The 22,495-nt window shown below is 37.1% G+C and overlaps 1 protein-coding gene across 5 annotated transcripts in view; it reads right to left on the bottom strand.

Moving 5' to 3' along the window:
* Positions 1-22,495, bottom strand: part of LOC135324697 (multiple C2 and transmembrane domain-containing protein 1) — a 286,852-nt gene that overhangs the window by 85,846 nt on the left and 178,511 nt on the right. For 3 of the 5 annotated variants that reach the window (XM_064501475.1, XM_064501477.1, XM_064501480.1), the window contains 5 exons: positions 16,866-16,968; positions 14,685-14,787; positions 14,247-14,348; positions 13,830-13,904; positions 11,807-11,926 (listed from right to left, as the gene is read on the bottom strand). In XM_064501475.1, the coding sequence (XP_064357545.1) occupies positions 11,807-11,926; positions 13,830-13,904; positions 14,247-14,348; positions 14,685-14,787; positions 16,866-16,968 (503 nt within the window). Of the gene's footprint in view, positions 1-8,601; positions 8,987-11,806; positions 11,927-13,829; positions 13,905-14,246; positions 14,349-14,684; positions 14,788-16,865; positions 16,969-22,495 lie in introns of those variants that run through there. The other 2 variants (XM_064501479.1, XM_064501478.1) reach the window with 2 other exon arrangements.

Raw genomic sequence — 22,495 nt, 5'->3', positions numbered from 1 at the left:
GTTCATTCGGATGGAATCACGATACCTAATAAAAACCTGAAGCAGCTCTGGAACAAAGCAAAAATGTCTTACGAGGTTATAAAACCACACACACCTCCCCTCACTCCCACCCGCAATGATTCTCGTGTGTGAAAGCAATACTTATATAATGACATATCAGTGCACTGAAGTTACTGTCCAAATGCTTTAGCTAATAGACTGTGATGAATAAATATTTTCTAATGTGTTCCACTGGAGCTGCACTAGGGAATATTAATATCCAATATTCAAAACACTGTTCAGACTGATTTCAAGTTGCAGTGCTAGGAACACAGTGACATGATACAGAACACTCAAAACACACAAGTCAAAACACGCTCTAAAAAGGTTTCATTAGTTACCTCCTCTTTAAAATATATCACTAAAATGTTTCAGTGTTTACCTGTTACAATATTACACCACCATTCCTTAAAGATGAAATTAAAACTTAGGGACTTAGCGTTGAGTATTGTTAATGTGGCCTTACGCTGTTAATCATTATCTTGGGAAAATTACATTGTGTTTTATATACTAATACTATGACATTTTTATTAACTCATAATCTCTCTGCTAACAGTGCTGCTTTAAGCAAGTAATAATTAAGACGGCAGCAAATATTAAAAATACCTACTTTTAAATTCATCAGTCATGTTAAAGGACTACAGTATCTTCTGGCACTAGACCTTCTTTAAGGAAAAATAGTAAAAAGACTACTGTATTTAAAATAGAAAATAGTCATTCTTGCTTTACTAAAAGAATGCTTAAATAATAATTAACCATATCCCTCACAGTATTGATCACTCATCTTCAAAGGAATTGGCTAACTTTAATTACTAAAAATAAATTTTTCCTGGAAATCTAAGAATTTGTCATTGGGAAACAGAGTTCCAAATGAGTATAATTCTGCCTTCTGGTCTGAGATAAGGAAGAGATTTTCCCGCTCTTTTATAAATGAGACCCAGAAAAAAAGGTACCTCACAACAGAGAGAGAAAGAACAAAAATATCATACGAGCTGACATTTTTAGGATGAGAATAATACAGAAAGGAGAATCGCAAACTAAACACCCACCCCCCCCACACACACACATTCGTATACTTGAAGAATGACAAAAAATAAAAGGAAATAGCAAAAACTCATGCATTAATACTGCCAGTCCTACAATTAAAGATTTACCTTCAGCTTTACATGTTTACGCCTCAAGTTATCATTTACAAGAGACATACTAAGTTGTAGAGGATCACAGATATGTACTAACATTGGCTCGAGTTTATTTTTTTTTTCTAAAACATAGCTCAGACATAAAACACAGTATCATTTCCTGTACTGATGAATGCAAAATATATATTCAGTGTATCAAAACAATTTATTTTATTCATATTTCTTTGCTAGCTTTTTTTTTTTCTAATGGCATTAGGAAGTGTCCATCTCTGTTCATTAATGAGCAGTGCCTACTAAAGGAGGCTGGTCAATTAGAACGGGAATACAGGCACGCCTAATCACAGCTACTGTACAGCTGTGGAGAGAAAAATCATGTCTACTATTCAGTCAGTCCTGCACACTAATTGCCCAAGAAGTTCCAATCGCATAATACCAGTTATAACAGATAACTCCGCAGCGCTAACAATGGCGGCGAGAGCAGTGGTCAATCTCAAATAAACACAACTAAATTATGCCAATTTCTGCTTTTTCAAAATAGTGGGTTCTTTTTATAGTATTTGTATCTCTGGAAAGCAGTTGGTATCTTGCAACTTCAGAGTGACAGTAATTCTGATGATGTTATTCATGGAAACGTACAAAATCCAAAGATTTGCCATGCAGTTGCAAGCCTACTCAGTATCAGATGCAGCCATTTGGCTTACAGTTATTAGTTCTTCTTTCCCTTCAGTAACAATTCTGATCACAAACTTAGTAATTTCCACTGAATAAATGTTAATACTTGGACTATTTTGATTCAGCTGTTAATCTAGAATAAATAAAATCTACCAATGAAACCAAAATAAATTACACTTTTGCTAGGTCTTCTTTAGTACAAGTTATAAACAGATTTGGGGATATAACCCCTATTAATTTTATTTTATAACTTATATAGCTAAAGAAACTAATAAAATGGTTGTTTAATATCAAACCAGTGGCTATGAGGTTTACAGGCATTTTGTTTCAAGGTCCACCACAATTCTGCTTTCCTGCAGAAGGTAAATCACTCAAACATGACACTTGATAAAAATCTAACATTCCCCCTGTAGTCTGGAAGAGCAGGTCATGTATTGAAAAATTATTTAAACAACATTGTTTGGTGCAATGATACTTAACTGAAAGGATCTTTATCGCAGTTTTTCCTGCTCTTTATAGATCTGTGACCAGTATAAAATGTTAGGGCACAAGACAGGCCATTGTAAACACCCAAATTTTACCAATAATGTGGCAAAGGCAGTGCTAGGACTTTCCTCTGTTGGTTTGGCCCCTTAATTAAGAAATTTAAAAGCAATCATTCTCACTGAACTGTAATCTGCTCATTGAAGCCTTGTCACCAAGAACTGCAGCTGCTGCCTAGGGTCAACACCCAAGAATGTCTAAGGGTCTCAAAGAGCCAAGGGGGAAAACAACGTGGATGGGTAGTTCAGAGAAGCATCACGGTAACTGCTTTTATACGAGAATGGGTTTAATCTTAGTTTTTCGGATATGGAAAACAACCTGTGTGGAAACAACTCTTAACCTGACTACACTACAAAATAAAGATTATGCTACTAATGTGCTGAATAATTCGTGCCTAATTTAAAAGAATAAATGAAAAAAATCCAGCACTTCTGACCTTCGTAAGCAAGCATTCTTCTGTAACATCATGCTTCAGTGGTTTGTCCACTTGACACAAACACACACATTCTGCCAAGCAAAAGATAAACAACTGCTTTTTTCCCCATATTTTGTCAGAAAGCAGCTTCTCTAACTGTGAAAAAAGAAGCTTTCTTAGTTCAGGCATAACTGCCCAGTTGCTTCATAGCACTTTCTCGCATATATTTTATTGCAGTTCAGGTGAAAGTGAGTCTTACTGTATGAGAAGTGCACCTTTCGCTGAGGAGGAAGGCAGAATGGCCACAAGGAAGGGAACAGCAGAACAACACCTGCCGGTTTCTGACAGCAAGACGCTACCAAAAGCTGATCAGCTACCATCACCACCACGAAGCACAGTTTCAGATCTAAGAGAGAGGGAGGGCTGGTGAAGAATGTCTCCTATATGCCTTTCTCACTCCAATTTCCTACTGTCCCTAGAGATACAGGGAATAGTCATTCATTCTCCATGCCACTTCTGCTTTTGGCAGGTTTTGGCTATCCTACAGCACAAGCAACATCACCAATCACCACTCTCCTGTTATTGGCAAAGCGGGAAGCAAGCAAACACCTTTCTTTTGCCAAAAATGTAGGATGAAACTGCACAACAGATTGTACCATATTAGGTATATGCTATGAAACTTCCTGGGTAACTCTTGCTGTGGTTACTTAAGGTATTTGAGACTTGATATACAACACCAATAAAATCAATTACTGTTAGTCACACAGCCTGTGCTGCAATCATGTTTTTATAGCGCTAGCAGAAATAAAACATGTTTTAAGCCTTTTTTTTTTCTGATTAATAGTCTGGATTCCAGTTTCTACAACCAAAATTCAAACTATAAAATGAAGCGTTAAATATAAACAGGACCAACATTTTAATTATATATATTTGAATCATTATAGAGCTACCCCAAGTGTTTTCTCTCAAGTAAAATTGAACATATTGAAAATTACTTCTTCCTTCTTAATTCTTCTGCTCAGCCACTGTAGCTTATAGAATCACCTAACATCTACATATCTATTATACAAGCAACTGCTACACCAAGATAAACACACTTAAGATTCCTTCAGAAGCATTAAGAAGAAATTGGTAACTTCATGTCTGTCTTTCTAACCTTCTTGCATGTCTTATTTTCAAAAGGTTAGAAATGCTGCTTCTCTGCTTGATTGTCCTTAGTTTGGCTTCTCCCATGAGCATACAATAAATCTGGTTATTGCCTTTTTCTCTATTACACTGAAACTTTTTACAAAACATTAGTGTATATTACCTACTGAATGTTCCAGTAAAATCAGCATTGCCAATAATCCTTCTACTTCAAGGCAGACCACCATAACACTTACTGCTGCTACAATAAAAAGAAAGTAAAACACTCGCTTTGTAACATGATTTTATATGTTGGTTCTCATATGACTCAACTAAAAGAGGATGAAAAAGTAAGGTATTTCATGATGCACCCACATACACTATTTAAATAATCAAAGTTTAAATGGCCAACATTTCCTGCAGTGACTACGAAACAGAAATGCATGGAACCCCACACTGGCAGGGTACAGAACTACTATTTCCTTAGGACACCGTTTCTAAATAATTACCCAAATTTAGTATCATTACTATCTGAGCTCTCCCAACTGCAGTGCTTTTTACTCAGGAGAGTTTTGAACCCGCAGTAGGGCAGCGTGAGGAGGAATATGCCATGCTTGCTTGTGATGCCTCTCTTGCCCGGGCACACAGACACACGGTGCCAAGTGCAACCCGCCGGCACGCCAGGCTTCCAACAACGCCGGCCGAGCAGCATCACGGTAACAAAGCTACGTTTGTCCCTCCTCCTCCTCATCTACACTAAGTCTGGCTAAAGGGCAATAAAAGTCTATCCCCTTTTATTTCTAAGGTGGTCTATCTGAGAAACAAGTTCTATTTACCTATGATACAGCATTTTGTATGTTTGACTTAGGATAAAATAAAGTTAACATTTCTAAACCTGGCTTGCCACAAATTACACTAGCTTCTTCTTTTCTCTGATATTTATTTTCTGGGTGTTGGACGGTTTACAGCACATCACTGATTTTCTGTCATTGGGATCTACAAATTTTTATTTAGCATTAATTTTAGCAAACCAAGATACTTCCATTTTTATTTACTTATAATCCTGCATATGTGTATGAATCAAAGTGTCCTAATCACTTATGAAAGCAACAAACCAAGTGATTGCTGTATTGAAAACTCATTCCAGAACCAAGATTAAAACTCACAAAATTCTGCTATGTAGATTTGTACTCAAATCTCTGTCTTACGCTCTCAAGACTTCAGAGAAAAATCTAAGCTCATTTTTAGAATTTTTTGGATAACATTCCAAATATATGATGGCAAATACTATTTTTTCTTAATTTTTATAATTTTTTGATCAGTCATTTTGGTGCATCAGACCTTTTGCTGTATCTACCTTTTTTTGTCCCCAATACTAACATGTAAAAAGCTTTAATAAGCAAGTACTTTCAGTGCAAAGTTGTTAATTCGCTAATAGTGAGAAAAGGAAAACATGTGGGAAGAACGGTCAGATAGTTAAGGGATTAGCCTAAGACTTGGGAAACCAATGGTCTGTTCTGCCATATAATTCCTGTTTTGATCAGACACAAATCACAAAGTCTCTAATTTTGTTTTGTTAAATGAGGAAAGTATTTCCCTACACCACATAGGCATTTTTGAGGTTAAAACTCAATTAAGATTATGAGGAACTTGCAACAGGAATTAGGTAAGTACCTAGAAGAGATATACAGGTAAAATAAACACCTGGGGAGCAACTCAAGTGCCTAAAGATAGAACTAGCACCATTTTAGACGCCTTGGAGTGTCCACATCATCTGCATGGTGACAGCAGATGTGGCAGAGAACCTAAGACAGACCCGTGCCCTCCTGGAATAGCAGCTGGAGGGCACACAGGATGCTCTACATTATCTAAAATGGTACCAACTCTGTGCTTAGGCAATGAATCACACTCCTAAACTGCTTTAACCAGTAGACATTTCACTCTAAGTTGGATGAAAGTAAATTTTTTAAAACAAAATAAAAGAGTAGAACATTAAAGGTATAAATATCGCCCAATCTTTGTCCCGCACATGTAAACACACAATATGCACACAAAACCCAACACAGTGCCAGAGTAGAGATGGATTGATGAGACCAAGTATTTCCACATATGTATTGCACCTTGGTGGCTATGGTAAGCACAGAGTTTTTAATGTCTGTTGGTGCCAGTATGTTCTTCAGGTATGAAGGGCGGCCGATGGATCCCACGCAATCATATATACCAGGATCTATCAGCCATACCTCCATTTACTGCCTATTGTACTTTCCAAAATACAGCATGGAGTATAGCTAAGTGTTGCAGTAAGCTCAAATCCCACTGTATTTCTCTGCCATAGTCCCACATTAGTTCTGCTGGTTCATGGAAAGTCAAGAAAGAGGAAACAGGATAGCAATGCCTGTTCTTTTTTGCCTGCTTTACTTTTACAAGAAGAAATGGGCAGCAGCCTGGCATAGTTCATCTCTTTCTGGCTGATGAAGATGCAGCTGACAAAAAGCTGAAAGACCCTTGCACATGTGTGTGCCTTGCATCAGAAATCAATTTTGTACCTGGCTTTGCCACTGCCATGTCACTCTGCCTTTTCAAACCTCTCTTTTGAGAGCAGATAGTTTTGACAGCAACAGGAGTTTTTGGAAAGGCTTTTTTAGGATATAAGAGGTTTTTGCAGCTGCTGTAACTGTGCCTCCTCCAATTTAAAGTTCTGGAAAACACGTGGCAAGGATGTATCACATTTGATCTGATGGACTGCCTCACCCAGGTTTAGTAAAAAGCAATTTGAAGATGTTTATATGTTACACCCTCAAAAAAGGAACTGACAATGGAAATACCTATGAGCTCTTAAATACACTGGCAAAATACCTGCAAAATTCTTGCTATCCTGCATTTAGTGTACAATAAGAAATATTTACTAATAAGCATATTAGCACATTTGTACTCATGATGGTACCATAGCAATTTGCTCCCAAAATACAAGCTTAATGCTTCAGCTTCTAGAAAGAAAAAAAAAAAAAAAAAGAAAAAAGAAAATCCTTCCAGAATTTGTTGCACTGAACATTTCCTTTAATAGGGAAAAGCTAAGCTAGTTGGCAAAATAACTGTCTCATTTCTTACTAGAGACCATCTTTTCTTTTTTTTTTTTGCTTCCTTTTTGGTTTCGATTAATTAGCATCACACCACTTCTAAATGGTGTATATACAAAAGAACTAACACTTAATCAAAGGCTAGGAAGACTATCATGCCATTTTCACACACGAATTGTGCAACATTTGAAGACAAAGTGAAGGTGAGTTAGACCTGACAAATGACTTGGATGTAAGGCGAGTCATTTTATCAATATTTCAAAGCCCAAGAAAGAAAAATATTTTCTGTGTACACACATACACATGTATAGAAATATTCAGAGGAATAATAATAATAGGGAAAGAAGAATATGTTTATAGAAAGCTTTAATTTGAGGACACTGAAAAGTATGTGTCTGATCGGACAAAAGTACTTTGCTTCCAAATGAGAAAGGAAATGAGAAAGTTTATTTTATGAGTATCAGTTAAATGTTCAAGCAGGCAATTAAAGTGCTTTACTGAGGTCATTTTGGGACACCAAACACTTTGAAGATTAGATATTCCCTCATATGTCATGTTCAATGCTCCTCTAAGTAAAATATGTGGTTCTCTTTAGTTATTCAGTTATGAATTGTACTTTAAAGGAAAGGGGACATTTTTGATAATGCACATCTTAAACTTTTCATTAAACTACCAAATTTAAATTCTACCTTTTTGTGCACTCTGACATTTTTGTCTGGCATTTTCATTAATTTTGCGACATACATAAATGTAGCTGAAATGTTAACTGATCAATACTTTGTCTCTCTCATGTAGCACTAGAGCGAAGCTCCCCAAGGACCACGCAGCAGTACAGAAATTAAATGCGTAAAATATCAAATGTTAATGTTAAACACAGCAGCACTTACTGTATAACGACTGAAAAGGCTAAAAGAATTCCAAATGGACAGATGGTAGCACAAATTATCTACAATCACATTTAAAGATTAAAGTTTGTCCTGTAAAATAATTCATTGACTCATGTTGAAGTGTGTCCTTTTACTGATAGCTCAGTTGTCCAATTATTTTTGTGCTCATTACAGTGAGAAATGACAGTACTGGAAAAAAAGAGTGTACACTTCCCCCCCCCCCCCCCCCCCCCCCCCGTTGCACCCAGTGACATCTGCAAGAACACAAATGTCTGGTCAAGAGGCTGATGGAAATTAGGCCCAATTTACTAGACATTTCAGTGCCCACAGTTGATTAATATGAAGAAAAAAATCCACTTTTGCATACTCTAGCACAGTTCTTATGCATGAAACATACCATATTAATTACTGAATTAAAATAACTCTACAAAAAGCTTAAAATTACCTAAAGATCTGTTTTAAATACAGAAAATCAAATGAATTTACAGAAAACTCTCTCTATATATATTCTGTTCTTTCCATTGAGGTTAGGTGCTTAAGAAGTATTAACATAAAGAGGTAACACACGACACATAGGCCTATTTTTGATACAAAAATGCAGTTTTGGAACTGAAATGTTAATTTAACATTGTTGATATTCACTGCCATTATTTAGCAGAGAAGAACAGATATGAAGAAAAGAGAGGGAGAGAATATCAAATCTCTTGATATTTCAGATCCAAGGTCACATCATTCTAGCCAGAATCAACCCTATGTTTCATGAGCTATTTACAAACATTTTTGAATATCTGAAAAATAATGCCTTAACATCGTAAGTGTCACAATAATGTCAAAGCCATACTATAAAAAACTATGTTTGGGTAGCAATTGTTCTTCTACTGAGAATTACTGAGGCAAAGAAAAAAGAGTCAAAACCTTAAGTCATTCAGACAAAATCCCAGTGAAGGCAATGAGGTTACAAAGTACAACAGAGACTGGTAATATTCTGTTCAGTCCAGGAAATGCATAATCCAGAATGTTAAAAACTTAGCTTCCAGGTCTCCAGACAGAATGCGCAGCACTGGTGGTTGAGCAGGTACCTTCTGATACCTTTGAGAAAAAAAATGAAGGAGAGGCACCATGATAAAACTTTAATAAAGTACTACTTTTTAGATACACGCAAGTTCTGGAATATAAACAATCAACAAGCTGCTTCAAGGGAAACTTTTCTCTCTACTACTAACGTTGTGACCATACAAGAAGAATGGCTTTAAAAAGAGCTGTAGTGAGCACTTCAATGTGCAAAGAACAAAGCCCATAGCTGTTTCTTACTACAGAGTCACGACATTAATCAAGACTTTCTGTGGGTTTCCAAAAGTAGCCTTTTTTCTTCCCCCAGATTTCTCTTATTTTATTAGCTATGACTATCCTTGTAAAGTGGTAAAAACTGAGCGAGTCTGCCACAGTTTTTTCACATGCAGTCTTCTGCAATAGCGGCTACACTGGAAAGTAAAGACATGGGGTGAAGTGAGAGAAAAGGTACCTATGATTTTAAGAATACGAATTCGGGGGCATTATGAGATCTGAAAAATCAACACTAGCATATTAACTTATGTGAAATGGCTGTAAATCTGCATTGTAATATCATTCATCAATGTGCATCTTCAAATCCACCAAGAAAGAAGAAATGGTTAACTGAAAAGTTTTCTGCTACTACATTATTTATTAGTCTGCCTACAGAGCTAGAAACCTACAAAACGGCCTATTTCTCCTCTCCCTTCTGGCACTGACATTTCACTGTGACATTCTGTAATCTCTGGGAGACAACTTCAAGAAGAGGTACAATTTGTGTAATAGTGAAGAGATGAAAATGATACATACAAGTTCAGCGTTATTACAGAGTCTATTGAATTCCAGCATAACCTCAGTACAAGCATAACTCAGTGTTACACGTGCAAGTGAACCACTGCCAAGAAAGATATGACATGTTTCAGGGACAGATAATAGCTACGAAACTCCAGAAATCCTCTAAACCCAAACCTTCACAGTCTTTGCAACCATGGTAGAAGTTCACACAGATTTAGCTTAGCTAACAAAAAAGTATGCTACCAATGTTTTGTCGGACAGAGGGATGCTTTGATCCTCGGAAAGGATAACAAACGCCAAGCTGACAAGCACAGGCCAAACCTTCTCTCTGGGCGGGAACACACCCTTGAAGTCACAGCACTGAGGCAGACATAACGTATCTATAACTACCCCAGAGCAAAATCACTATTAAGAGGAAACCATTAAAAAGAAAAGCAGGCCTAAGTTTATACAGTTAGAAACAGGTTTCTGCTACAATGCACTATAACTACAGTAGTACAGTATATTTGCTATGGCCCAAAAAAGAGAGTTCTGCAATATCTACTTGCAAGTATTTGTTATGACACTGTATTTGTTCTATGATCAGAAACAATTATGATTTTATAGCACCACAACTTTTTCCGTGGCCACAGCAGTGCACCATGAGAAAGAAACCATTTCACTTGCCACAAAGAACAGGATGTCATTCCATTTCCCTTTCTTCCACTGATAACAGATGGGTGTTTCACATCCACATTAAAACAAACTGGACAGATGAGTATTTGCTAATCTGAGTAGCAAAAGCAACATGGATATCTGAGTAGAAACATATGTAGAAACATGCAGAAACCTGACTAGAAACATACGTGAACGAGAGATCATCCCTCTAAACAGCAGTGAGTATATTTACATTTTTATAGATAATCAAATTAATATAGATATCAATAAAAGCAAAAAAAAAAAAAAAAAAAGAAGAAGAAAACTACACAATTTGAACAGCAAGTATATCTCCTGTACTCTTGATGAAAACTGCAGCCAAGCACAAGGAGCTTGCTGCTATCCTTTGACAGGCTGCAAGTGGTTTAACGTGCCACTTAGTACAAATTAGGCCCCGCTAGGGGAAACTTCCTGCAAAGCAGCAGGATTCGCTGAAGGTCCAAAGCACCCGGATTTTGCTGCTAAGGCAGGCAGCTCCAATGCCTGGCCTGATTTTGCCAAATTCCAGGCGCCTAAGCTTCACGCACCTCAGCTGGGAGCATCGCCACCAGGCTCCCACCGTAATTACCCCAAGTGATGCTGTCTGTTGGCCGTATATATGGTGGATATGCTCCTAACTTCAGTATTCCAGCCAGCTCCATAAATTTAGATGGTCCAGAAAGTGTATTCATGCATACATTTTTACTCATCGTGAAAATTACACAAGCAAAAACCAAACAGCGACAGCGGTCTTGTTTGTAAGCTCACATCATTTTGAAAACAAAAAAACGTTCATCTGGGAAATGCAATCTGTGATTAAGCTTGGAATTTTCCAAATTTAACATGAATAAAAGGGTTAGTATTAACAAAGCTAATGTTTATGGAGAAATAATAGTTTCATTTAAATCACTAAATACTGAACTATGACCAGAAGCTGATACTTAAAAGAATACTAGTTTGCTTGAGCTTATGATTTTTAGAATTTTTATTTTGTTTTTTAACCAAAAATATTAAATGTCAGTAAGGGAGCAACTAGTCATGTCTACAGCTTTGTACTTCTAAAAAATGATTAAGTGGTCCACTACAAGTGAACCAGACAGAAATGAACAGAAACAATGTGTAAGAAGATCAAGATGTATCTACAGTTTGTCAACTGTCTCACACACCTACCTTATTGTAAATCTATAAATTACAGCAACTTTTTCTATGTTGTTCCTGTGACATTTTAAACTCTTTTTTCAAAAATGTGAATAAAGAAGATGTGCAATATCTTCATAAGGCAATAAAAGAAATACCATCCCCCACATCCACACTGGATTATTTCTCAGTCTAGAACACAAATACATTATGATGACATAAAAAAACATTTAAAGTGTTAAAAGATCATACCAAAAAAGCAGCGAGACTTCTTGGGGGTGAATCCCAGTCAAAGCAACTGTTAACATAATAGGCAGCATTTATGAGCACCATGACACAACGCTTCATGCGGATAAAGTTTCTTAACAGCAGCTATGAAAAAGATGAAAAAATGAAAATATTTTAAAACCCAAAAAGCTTCACAACAGGGTCATGCTTACCATACTGCCATTCTTAATTTGCATAAAGACTGAGGAAATAATGCATTAAGGTCTTTTGCTCATAGATTGAGAATAATATTTTAATATTTTAGAGACTCGGAAAACAGAGACTTTAGTTGCTATAAGGGTCATTTATCCTTTGTTGAATTTAATTCCAAATGATACACAAATTATTGTCCTCATTTCTGCAACTGGAGATGAATTTTAAAAAGACACTTGCAATGTTTCAAGAATGATTTTTTTTATTAAGATGTCAAGGTTTTATTTTTTAAATAGTCATGAGTTTTCCTGTTCTGCAGTATCTTGAAAATTCCCATCTTTCTTAATAAAAAGATGCTGTAGGACACTAACCTGAAACTATACCAGATTATTGCTCTAATCACACTAAGATCACCTATATCCATTACATACAATTTTTCCATCATTTGCAGCAAATATGTCTTCCATGATGCCTTTTTGATCACCGCATGTTTTACAGTATTCAAAGTAACTTTCATGGCTTACATTTATCTCTATAAAGATAAGATATAAAGGGGCTAGGTTTCAATTTTGGAAGAATACTCATAAATCCTCTAAAATGGCAATAAACTTCAATTCATCCAAAAAAAGAGAAAAAGATAGTGAATCATTTAATTTGCATACTGGACAGCACACAAAATGCTAGGTAGGTAAGCCTCTTTGAAATTCTCAGAAAATGTGGCTATTTCAGAATGCTGCTGCATCAGTCATCTGTAAAGATTCCTTTTCTCAGTGTAAGTGGTCTCAGGCTGGGATATTCTATACAAGCTAATATCAAAAAAACAAAAGCGGGTATTTAAAGTTTACTGCTCTTGCCATCTGCAAGAAAGCACAATGCCATTTTCTGTTATGAAAGTGGGGAGAAGAATGAATCTTGAATAAAAGGCCTTCTTGTTTCTTGGTCAGAATAAGGGTGAAAAATGCAGCTTGAGTAACTGCTTTACTCGCAACAGTAAAGAGAGAAGCACTCTGCCTTTTGAAGTCTTTTTAATGAAATAAATTGGACAATGTAAATAAAATTCATCCAGCAGATAATTTAAATTATGCTCATGCTTAAAGGTTCATTATTACTTCTGTAAGGGTGCTGCAAAACAAGAAAAAGTTTTAAGATTTCTGCCTTTCCTCTGCAAACGGCAAAAATTCCGTTCCCACAGTCCAATCAAAAGCCCAGTTCTCCCCAGATAAAATACCTCATTCGCGGAACATAAAAAACTGAATCAAATTTAAGGGGAGAAAAAGAAGAGATGTGTGTTTAAATAGTTTTTACCAAAATACTAGAACTTTTTTTACCAAAATACTAGAACTGTTAGTGGCAAAAATACCTGGAGAAAAAAAAAAGAAAAAGGGTCCACAGACTTCCTACCCAGGTGGCTCTCAAAAGAATAAACAAACTGTTTCAGTTTTTTTTCCACCTGGGATTCAAACCTTGCTCAACTTATTTAAAATTTGGCTAAAAGAATGCTGCAAGACTCTCTACCCTTGGAAAAAAGGAGATCTTTCAGGTCAAGGTTAACAGCAAAAATTTATGCAAGACTTGGTTTACATGCACCTGTGCTATAATCTGATATGTGTGGAACCTGATGGTTTCAACTGTGTTCTTATTCACATATTTCACGGAAATGAAGCTGCAATTTATAAAGAAGAGATAGAATAAAACCCTGTATTTTGTTTCTGCCTTTTCCTACCTATCCTGCTTTTTTTGTAAACAGGTGATGGAAATGTTACTCTTTACCTCTAGCAGTTTGATATGAGATATTTAGATGCGCACACTTGATATTAAGGCTTTCCAAAAGGATTAGTGTTTCCTTACTCTTTACCTGTTTAGACAGTCTGTTTTCCTCTTCAATGTACTTCTGTTCTTTGGGCATTAAGGTTCGTATGCTGGCTTTCACCTATGCATTAAAACGTATGTCAGCATTTCAGGCTTGCTTGTTACTCGCTAACAACACACTCTTCAATTTGCAAAAATTACGAAGTTCCAAAGTCACGGCTGCCAAGCCGACAGCGTATAAACACATACACGGGCATGAGCTGCTGCTTCTTACGTTAGCAGCAATAGCGGCAGCAGCAACAAAAAGAGTGGGTGTGCCAGGCAGTGGCAGGAGAGTATTCTGTGGTATACATCAAGGTTTAGAGAAAATGAGGAATGACAGAAATTCTCTACGAATCAGGAACAAAAGCTTTCATGAAACCAAACTCTTTAGCGGTACAAAAAAGCCAAAGTTAAGACTTACAGCATTAAAAATCACATCTATTTCAAGATAGATGACCCCCTTTGTTGGCCCTGTCAGCTGCTTGTTTTTCAAGACGTAGGCTTTCTGTTCACCATTTTGAATCTGCAGGAAAAGGACATGACAGCCGTCTGTCTGGCGGTCTCCGCTGAATACACCCCCTCCCTGGCCCCTGACCCCCAGCTGCTGAAACTGACAGAGCGCCCAAAACAACTGTGGCAAGCCTGACAAGTACCTGTTCATTACCAGCCCCGAGTCTGTCAGGAAAAATTAACTATCATGGGATTCAACATGGCCGGGAATTGAGTATGTTAAAATTTTAGTGTTCTTATTACAGACCTTGGTGGAGAAATGACAGACACGGAGCTGCAATTTCCCGGCCCCCCCCTCCTTCAGCACGAAAAATGCGGAGCAGCAGCGTGTCAGGTGGAGGAAACTTACAGACAGCAGCGGTATAGCAACTTTGCCTAGAAAGTCAGCGCTCCGATCGCGGTCTTCGTCATAAACCGTCACTTCAAGAACCGAGTGGATGTCTTTAATATTGCTGCAGAGGAGAAGGTACACACAGAAGAGAGGAGGAGGGGGAAAGAGTCACCTATACCAGCAGTTATCAAGGACAAAAGCACAAAAGGTTAGCAAAAACAGATACCCGTGTATTTTTTCAAGCCATAACAGACAACTGTAGTAAATAAAATGACCCTCAGTATAACCAAATGCTTTCCAAGAAACACAGCAACTGCTCTGCTGCAGCGCTCTGCCAGCGGAAGTTTTTAGGAGGATGTTTCTTTAAATCCTCTACCTGGCGCTTGCACCGCAGGAGCTGCGAGCAGAACAGCCCAGAGGCGCAGGAGGGGATTTACTGAGGCAAGCAGCAGGGCTGATAGTCTATCCCTTAAACACTGCTATCCTTGTGGTAATTCCTTCTGCAAATCATGGGATATCTGCAGGTCTACAAATGAAAAGAATTACCAACTATGTGAGCACATCCTTGGAGTGAGAATGAGCTCTCTGATTCCAAAATTCTGACTTAATTCAAAATATACAACAGCCGCACCACAAGAAATTAGGAACAAGCAGCAAGAGATGATGCATTTTTCAGCTATTACTGGTTTTCACCACCTCGCACAACAAATGTCACTGTACATTGCAAACTCACAAGTGAAAAATTCATCTTCCTTATTCAGAGAAAAGAAACAAAATTGTTTGAGAGTACTCATCTTTGATCAAATTGCTAATCCAAAAAAACATGAATTGAAGCAAAACAGTTCAACTTCAGTAAAACACACATCTTTAGATGAAACTGCAATTCCAGCCCAAAGTTAACTAACAAATTTCAGGATAAGGAAAATAGTCAGTGCACAAACATATGTGTTAGAGGGGGAAAACTCTCTTTGAAGGTCTTTTTCAGTTTTTCTATTTGATTTCCTGTTAGTCTTTCGTCCTCTGTAAAAACATGCAATTCCTTATGCAGAGAACACCATCAAGCAGTGGAGGTTGATTAGTTACTGGCTCTCTTAGTAGATAATTAAAAATAAATTAATGAAGAATTTAGTATGTTTTTGCAGGTACATAAATGAAAACTATGTTAATAAGCTAATGAGAAGCACTTGTGGGATTTTTCTTTTGTTCCGAATTCATTCCTGAGAGCCCACTGCAGTGTAAGGAAAGCTATGCTGCACAGATCCTGTAGCACGGATGCCAAATATATGACTGACAAATTTAGCAGAAAAAACACAAAAATTAAATCAGACACTGTTTTGGGATCAAGAGCAAAGCATAATATTCTCATTTATGACAAAGGGAAATATACACAAAGCTAAAACTTCTACTGATTTTGCAGTGGACAGTTAGCTGATTTCAGCAGCAGAGAAACCTGCAGCTGATCAGTTTTCATTGGTGTCACATTGTAATCAGACAGAAATAGAGAAAAAGATGAGAGAAAAAGAAATAAAAGGAACATGTTATTTTTGAAAGACTTTTTTTTCTATTTTGTCAGAACCCTTTACTGCCTTCAGAATAACAGAGCGATATAAACAACTGCGTCACTTCCTAATAAACTGAATGCTTAAGACTGCTTTTTATCTAATAGCAGCACTGCACTATTCTGATACCGGATAGTACTGTGACAAGTGCAGTTGGCAAATGAAAGGAAAAAGTGCACAATACAAGGAACATAATTCAAAAAAATATAACGGCATTTAAAATTTTTTCTTTTTTATATTTAGCTAATGTTCATTAAAATTAATAATCACATTTTAATGAAGTTCATAACCTCAGTATGATTTCCCCAAAAAAACTTCAGGACCAAATGCACTGTGATGAGCTCTCGAAACTCTCACTGAAGCCAGCAGGAGTTTGGAGTGCTCAGCACTTCTCATTTCCAGTCGCCAAGAAACACACCTTGCTTTTTTTTCCCTCCCCCCCCACCCCAAACCTTTAATATGGTACCTATTCTCCGACTTCTTTTCATTCATTTGAACCCCCCAAAAGTATTCAGCTATTTGGTTTAGAAATACCAGTATGTCACTGCAATACTTCTTGTGAATTAGCAGTAGGTATCTTTGACTTGCACACACATCCCCTTCAAAGAAAAAGAAAAAAAGAAAAAACCCAAACACCTACAATGTGAAGATTTTGTTCCACTCAGGATTGAGGTTCTTGTAGACAGTGTGTGTCAGCAGTCTGTCATTGTTCAATTCAACTACACAAAATGGATCACTTTTACCTGTAAAGAGAGAGTTCGGAACAAAATTTATGGACTGAAAATGCACCGTGGGCAAGTTTTAAATCAAAATTAGTTTTCTTCTAAGCTACACTGTAATTCACACAAGAATTAATTCAGGGAAGTCCTACGGTCTGCATTATATCCAAAATGATCATCAATGACTGTTCATCCCTGTAATCTATTAACATTCTTCACTAAAAGTGCATCTTTTTGTCAATAAATAAATAAAAGGAACAAATAGACTACTCTGGTTAAAAAAAAAAAAAAAGCCACGTACACCTCTGAGGCAGCAAGCTTAGCTTTAATGGTGCCAACATTACATTGACTGTAATGATCACATAATTAAGCGTCTTATTCCACATTCTTTGTAAAAACAGCACATCTATAATACTTATCCAAAGATTAGTATCCCTACATGTTTCAAGCTGTATGAAAGCTCTTCCCCAGAATCCAAAAGCCTTATATGATGCTGTAAGGTATAGAGTGTCTTTAAAAACCTAAGACCAGAGAAAATGGAAAAGTGCAATTAAACAGGACAACTTCAGCTGCAAAGATGGGCTGCCATCTCAGCACAGCAGAAGCTCAAATATGGTTGAGATTTCTGTATACGCTGCAGCACAACAAAGTGGCTTTGCATATATTTACAAAGAAGGTCCCTCAGATTGAAAGTCACCACAGAAGAAAGCATGAAGATACTGCCTTGGAAATGTAATATACAGATAACAAAAGTGGCATCCCTAAACTGGAGATGGAAGTTTTTTGTTTTTTTTTTTTAATCTAAAGAAAGAGAATGGGGAAAGGAAGGGAGGGTGAGTCCCTGAACATGAAATAAGTAGCTTATGTCCAAGGACAAAAGATGAGCAGTGCGTAGCTATCGACCAAAGAGATAGCAAGAGAAATGACCCAGACAAAAAGTTGAGAGGTAATATTGAAAAGTTACATTCAGGTGCTTCTTAGACATCCACAAGGACAAGATTTGTGTTTGGAAAGAGGAAGAAAGGAAACAGATGTGTAAGTCTCATGCATAACAGCAGTATACTTGCATAAACGGAAAAGTGAAGGCATAAAGGACAATGCTCTGTGAAACCCTAAAATCTACTGAAAGGGGAAAGAAGGTGTCGCGAGGAAGACCTGAGGAACTGCTACGAAGGAAGGAGTAGTTAGAAATATGAGTGGAACAATGAGAAGACATTTGCAAAAGCCAATGAAGAGAAGAAACTGCAGTGTGGAGTAAATTACTTAACTGGTATTTCAAATTAGGACACTAATGACAACTATAATTACTGGGGAGCACAGAGTGATGGTGTCCCTCCTTTTACCTATTTTGATTTCCACCAACAATTGAAAAGAATGACCTGATGCTGCATCCACCATTCTGTAGCCTACCTATTAGCAAACCAAAACTGATAGACAACCAGGTACCTTACAGGTAAATTTAAACATAGTACAATGATGATTGTCCTACCGAGTCCGACTTTTATGCCTGCTTACCTTTGTCTTTGGCACAAAATACAAGTGTATGTATTACTTTCATTTAAGGCTGCAAATATATTAAGTACAAAGCTGTGGAATAAATTGCTACTCCCAGAATCCAACAGAACTTTGTCTAATGAAAGGTTGCAGCCAAACTGCATACTACAGAGTGGCTCGTCCTTGTCTCTGGACTTTCTTTGGACAGCAAAGTGTTTGAAAGTTATTGAGTGGCAGCATTGGCCTTCCACAATCAAATCTAGCACACTAAGCAATTGTACTTCACAATGTCTTCAATAATTCTGTAATGCTATGTCATGTATTATAAGAAGCCATAAATTCAGTAGCTCAGTGGGGTTACATTAATGATATTAGAAAGGCATGTAATTTGTTTCATACCTTATACAAATGACAATGAAATCAATATTTAGACAAAGCTGCCCAGGGGTCACATCTTCCAAACTGCAATATTGATTCAAACTACATCAGAGGTTAATGTGCATATTATTAACTTTAATGATAAAGAATAATTGTTTTAAACACACTGTGAATTACAGTCAGAGTAGATGTTTACCTTCTCTAGAAAACTGCATACCACTGAATCTTTTCTATTAAACTTGAAAAGGATTAATTCATCAGTCACCAGAGATAGCTAGATCATGAATCTCAATGTTTTCCTGCTTCATAGTAAGTCTAAAAGGTTGTAAAAAATTATAATTCATGTTTGTTTAGGTTTCCTAGGTTTCAATATCTGAAAAGAAAACAGGATAGTTACAATTATGGTGCAGAAATGATATAGAAGGTGAGCTAGGTGATATTATCTTATGGTTTGTTTTTTTTTTTTTTTTTTTTTTACAGCATCTTCAGTCATATTTGCATACAATTGTACAATGTGATTTGTGCTTATTAGTTAGACACAGGAAGATTTTAGACACTGGAGTGTCTAAATGACCTTTTCTGCTAAAGAAAAGCGTGGGGGGGGGGAGTATTTGATAAGCTGTTTTCTGTATCTGTTGACGTTCACTTTTTCGATGACTTGCCTTAAAATTTTACATGGTATCAGTCCAGTTAAAGTGTATCATTAATCCCAAAGATCCTCGATCAAACCAAGGACAAATTGCTTTCAGGAATAAAAGAATCCCTTCTCATACACAACATTTCAACTCTTTACTCTAAACCCAAAGAAAACCAAGTTGAAAACAATTCAAGATTCACGTTGATAGAAAGAAATATTGTGAAAATACACAAGGGGAGGCCCAAATATTGTGCTTCATAAGCATAAGTTTCCCCACTATGAACACCTCTGCTAAGGAATACTGTTTTTACCATACGAGTAGGCTACAAACTTCGCATCTAGCCAGCTCCTCACCATCCTCTACAGGTACTTTTTCCACATGCTAAAACACTCAATATTAAACTGCATATCTGAAAGACAACGTGTCTCAGCTGTATGTTCAGGGCTGTACTACCCTATTCAGCACCTGCTCGGACTCGGTGGCTCACAGCCTAGAGATCACTTCCTTTAGAGCTTGCATGAGGGATGAGGGGAGTGATTTAGCATCACAAGGCTGGGTCCAGTGAACCACTTCTTACTGCAGTTCAGCCACAGAGCAGAAAAATCGTACTTCCTACAATCACTGCAGCATTTCTAAACATACTGTATTTGCAAATATTATTTGAAGCTGGGTATCAAGCCAAATAAGTAATCCAAATACGGGAACCAGGAAGACAAATTCGGAGCAATGTACAAGTATTTGGTGAAACTCACATCCATCTGTCATCTTTCAGTCTCTCGTTATTAAAAAGAATAACTACAGTCTTAACACACTTTGACAGCCATCACTTGCACTACTGTGAGAGTATTTAAAGCAATGAGACCACTTCTGATGAAGGCCTCAAGGCAGCACCAAAATATTCCAAGTGTCCTTAGGTCTCCCTTGTCTTTAGGACGATCAAGGAAATCTAGTAACTTATCTTGTAACATATAGTCATCACTATGTTAACCACAACCAGTATCTTAAAGTACAACACACACTAATCAAGCCAGCCTCAGGTAACTTCTGCCTAGTTACAACTGGCATTTTCAAAAAAAGATAATTTCTTTCACTCATTTTCATATAAAAGAACTATGCTTGCCCATAAACGTATGTGACATCCATCTAAGAATTCCAAAAGTACATTTAAAACCTTTCAATTAAACTTGCCCTGCCTAAGCTCAATTATATCAGTCTAAACTACCTTCTCAGCAAAAGTTTGCCATTGCCTGCAGACTAAATCACCACTGTCATATATATCACTTACTAAAAGAAATTCTACCAAAGTCCACGCACCTACTGTGGCTGCTCTAACTGGTGCCCTGCTCTGAGCCTTTTGTAGGCCTCCAGTTTCTCATCTGACAACTCAGAGGTGCTTAGCTTCTCTATTGACAAGGCAGACTTTGACAAATTTAATCACCCTGATTTTGGCCCTAAATATGTGTGCTCAGTGCTGTACACAAAATAAAAGAGGACCACCTGCTTGAGGAACTCGCACATTAACAGCATGTTCCAAGCACTAGTGAAATCAGCACTTATGAGTAATCCCATGACCTCAGTGGGACTAATCAGGCTACTAACTGTTACACCTAGCACTGTTTGAACGAATTTATAAGCCGAGTAGGTAATAAAACCAGTGAAGTACACCTTCCCTCTGACTGAAATCAGACCTGCAGTAAACCTCAATGAGAAGTAAAACAAATCTCATTAATCTATCCTGTTGCTGTAATGTCTCATGCTTTTTAAACTCTACTTGTATAACCCTAAAGGCTCCTGAAAGGACAGAAATAAAGAGCTAATTTAAATAATGCTTATAATAATCTGGAAGGAAAATAAGCTTGTCCTTTGACTGATTCCTCCAGCCCTTTTTAACCATTATTCATGACAAAGTCAAACTATTTTACAATGTCACCTAGTAGGTAATCTACCTTGTAATGTAAGCTCCCACAAAAAAAAATCCCCAAACCCAACAACAAAAACAAAAAAACCTGAAGCACTGTTTATCTGTTGAAGCCTTCCATTTTATTCATTATGCCACCCATTTCATCTAATTTGACATATCCTTGTTTGTGCTATACTGTACTGCATTTTGTCTCTAGACAGTCAGCAAGACTGGAGTGCAAACTTAGATTATTTTATTTAGATCTAACTAAATTACTTCACTTAGATCAGCACTGTGTACCTCACATGGCACAGTATACACACATTTAATCAAAACATGAAACTTCTACCCGTCACCTTACTTATCACAATTACCTCTTTGCAGGAGAGCCTAACCAGGAACTACAGAGATCTTATTTGTTGTCTCCTTTAACACTCTTGAAGTCCCCCACTGTCCAAGAAGTCCTTCACAAAAGATATGAAATATCAGGAGCTCAGAAGGTTGACTACTGGTACAAGTTTTAGCTCCTGTAAAGTTCTCCATAAAAAACAACAAAAAACACCACTCCCCCCAAAAAACCTGCTAAACTAGTGACAATTTTGAATTGATTTTCAAAATATTTAGAAAACCAAAACAACAACAACAAAACTCCAACCTCCACCCTGGTTTAGCTTCTGAATTTTTTTCTGAAGTAGCTATAGCAACACATTATCTAATAGTTTTTCTGTGCTTCACATCTGGAAAAGTTTGAGAAAGGACCCTTGCTCAGCTGGTTCACTATGCTGGAACTCATCAGTAAGCAGCTAAGGCAGTTTAGTAGCTCGTGACTTTTCAAGCATTGATGTCCTAGTCCTGGTAGAAATCTATGTGGTGCACTGATCTCAGAGCCATATGTCACTGGAGCCCATTCCAACCCATCTTCCAGGCTAGATGTGGGCTAGCTTCTGTCCAGAATGCCAATTCTAGTGGGCAGCTGAAACATCAAAACGTTTGGCTTCATCTCAAATTCAATTCCTAAAATTTCTTTTTTTCATGAAAGTTTCCATGGCATTTGCCTAATTCAGATGCTAGTACCTTTTATATACGTATACATATAGACTTCATCTGAATGTTAGAATTGTCAAATTACTAACTTTTTATT

The sequence above is a fragment of the Dromaius novaehollandiae genome, chromosome Z (assembly GCF_036370855.1).
Source record: "Dromaius novaehollandiae isolate bDroNov1 chromosome Z, bDroNov1.hap1, whole genome shotgun sequence".
NCBI lineage: Eukaryota > Metazoa > Chordata > Aves > Casuariiformes > Dromaiidae > Dromaius > Dromaius novaehollandiae.
The sequence above is the reverse complement of the archived record's forward strand: the minus strand, read 5'-3'. Positions and strand labels throughout refer to the sequence as shown.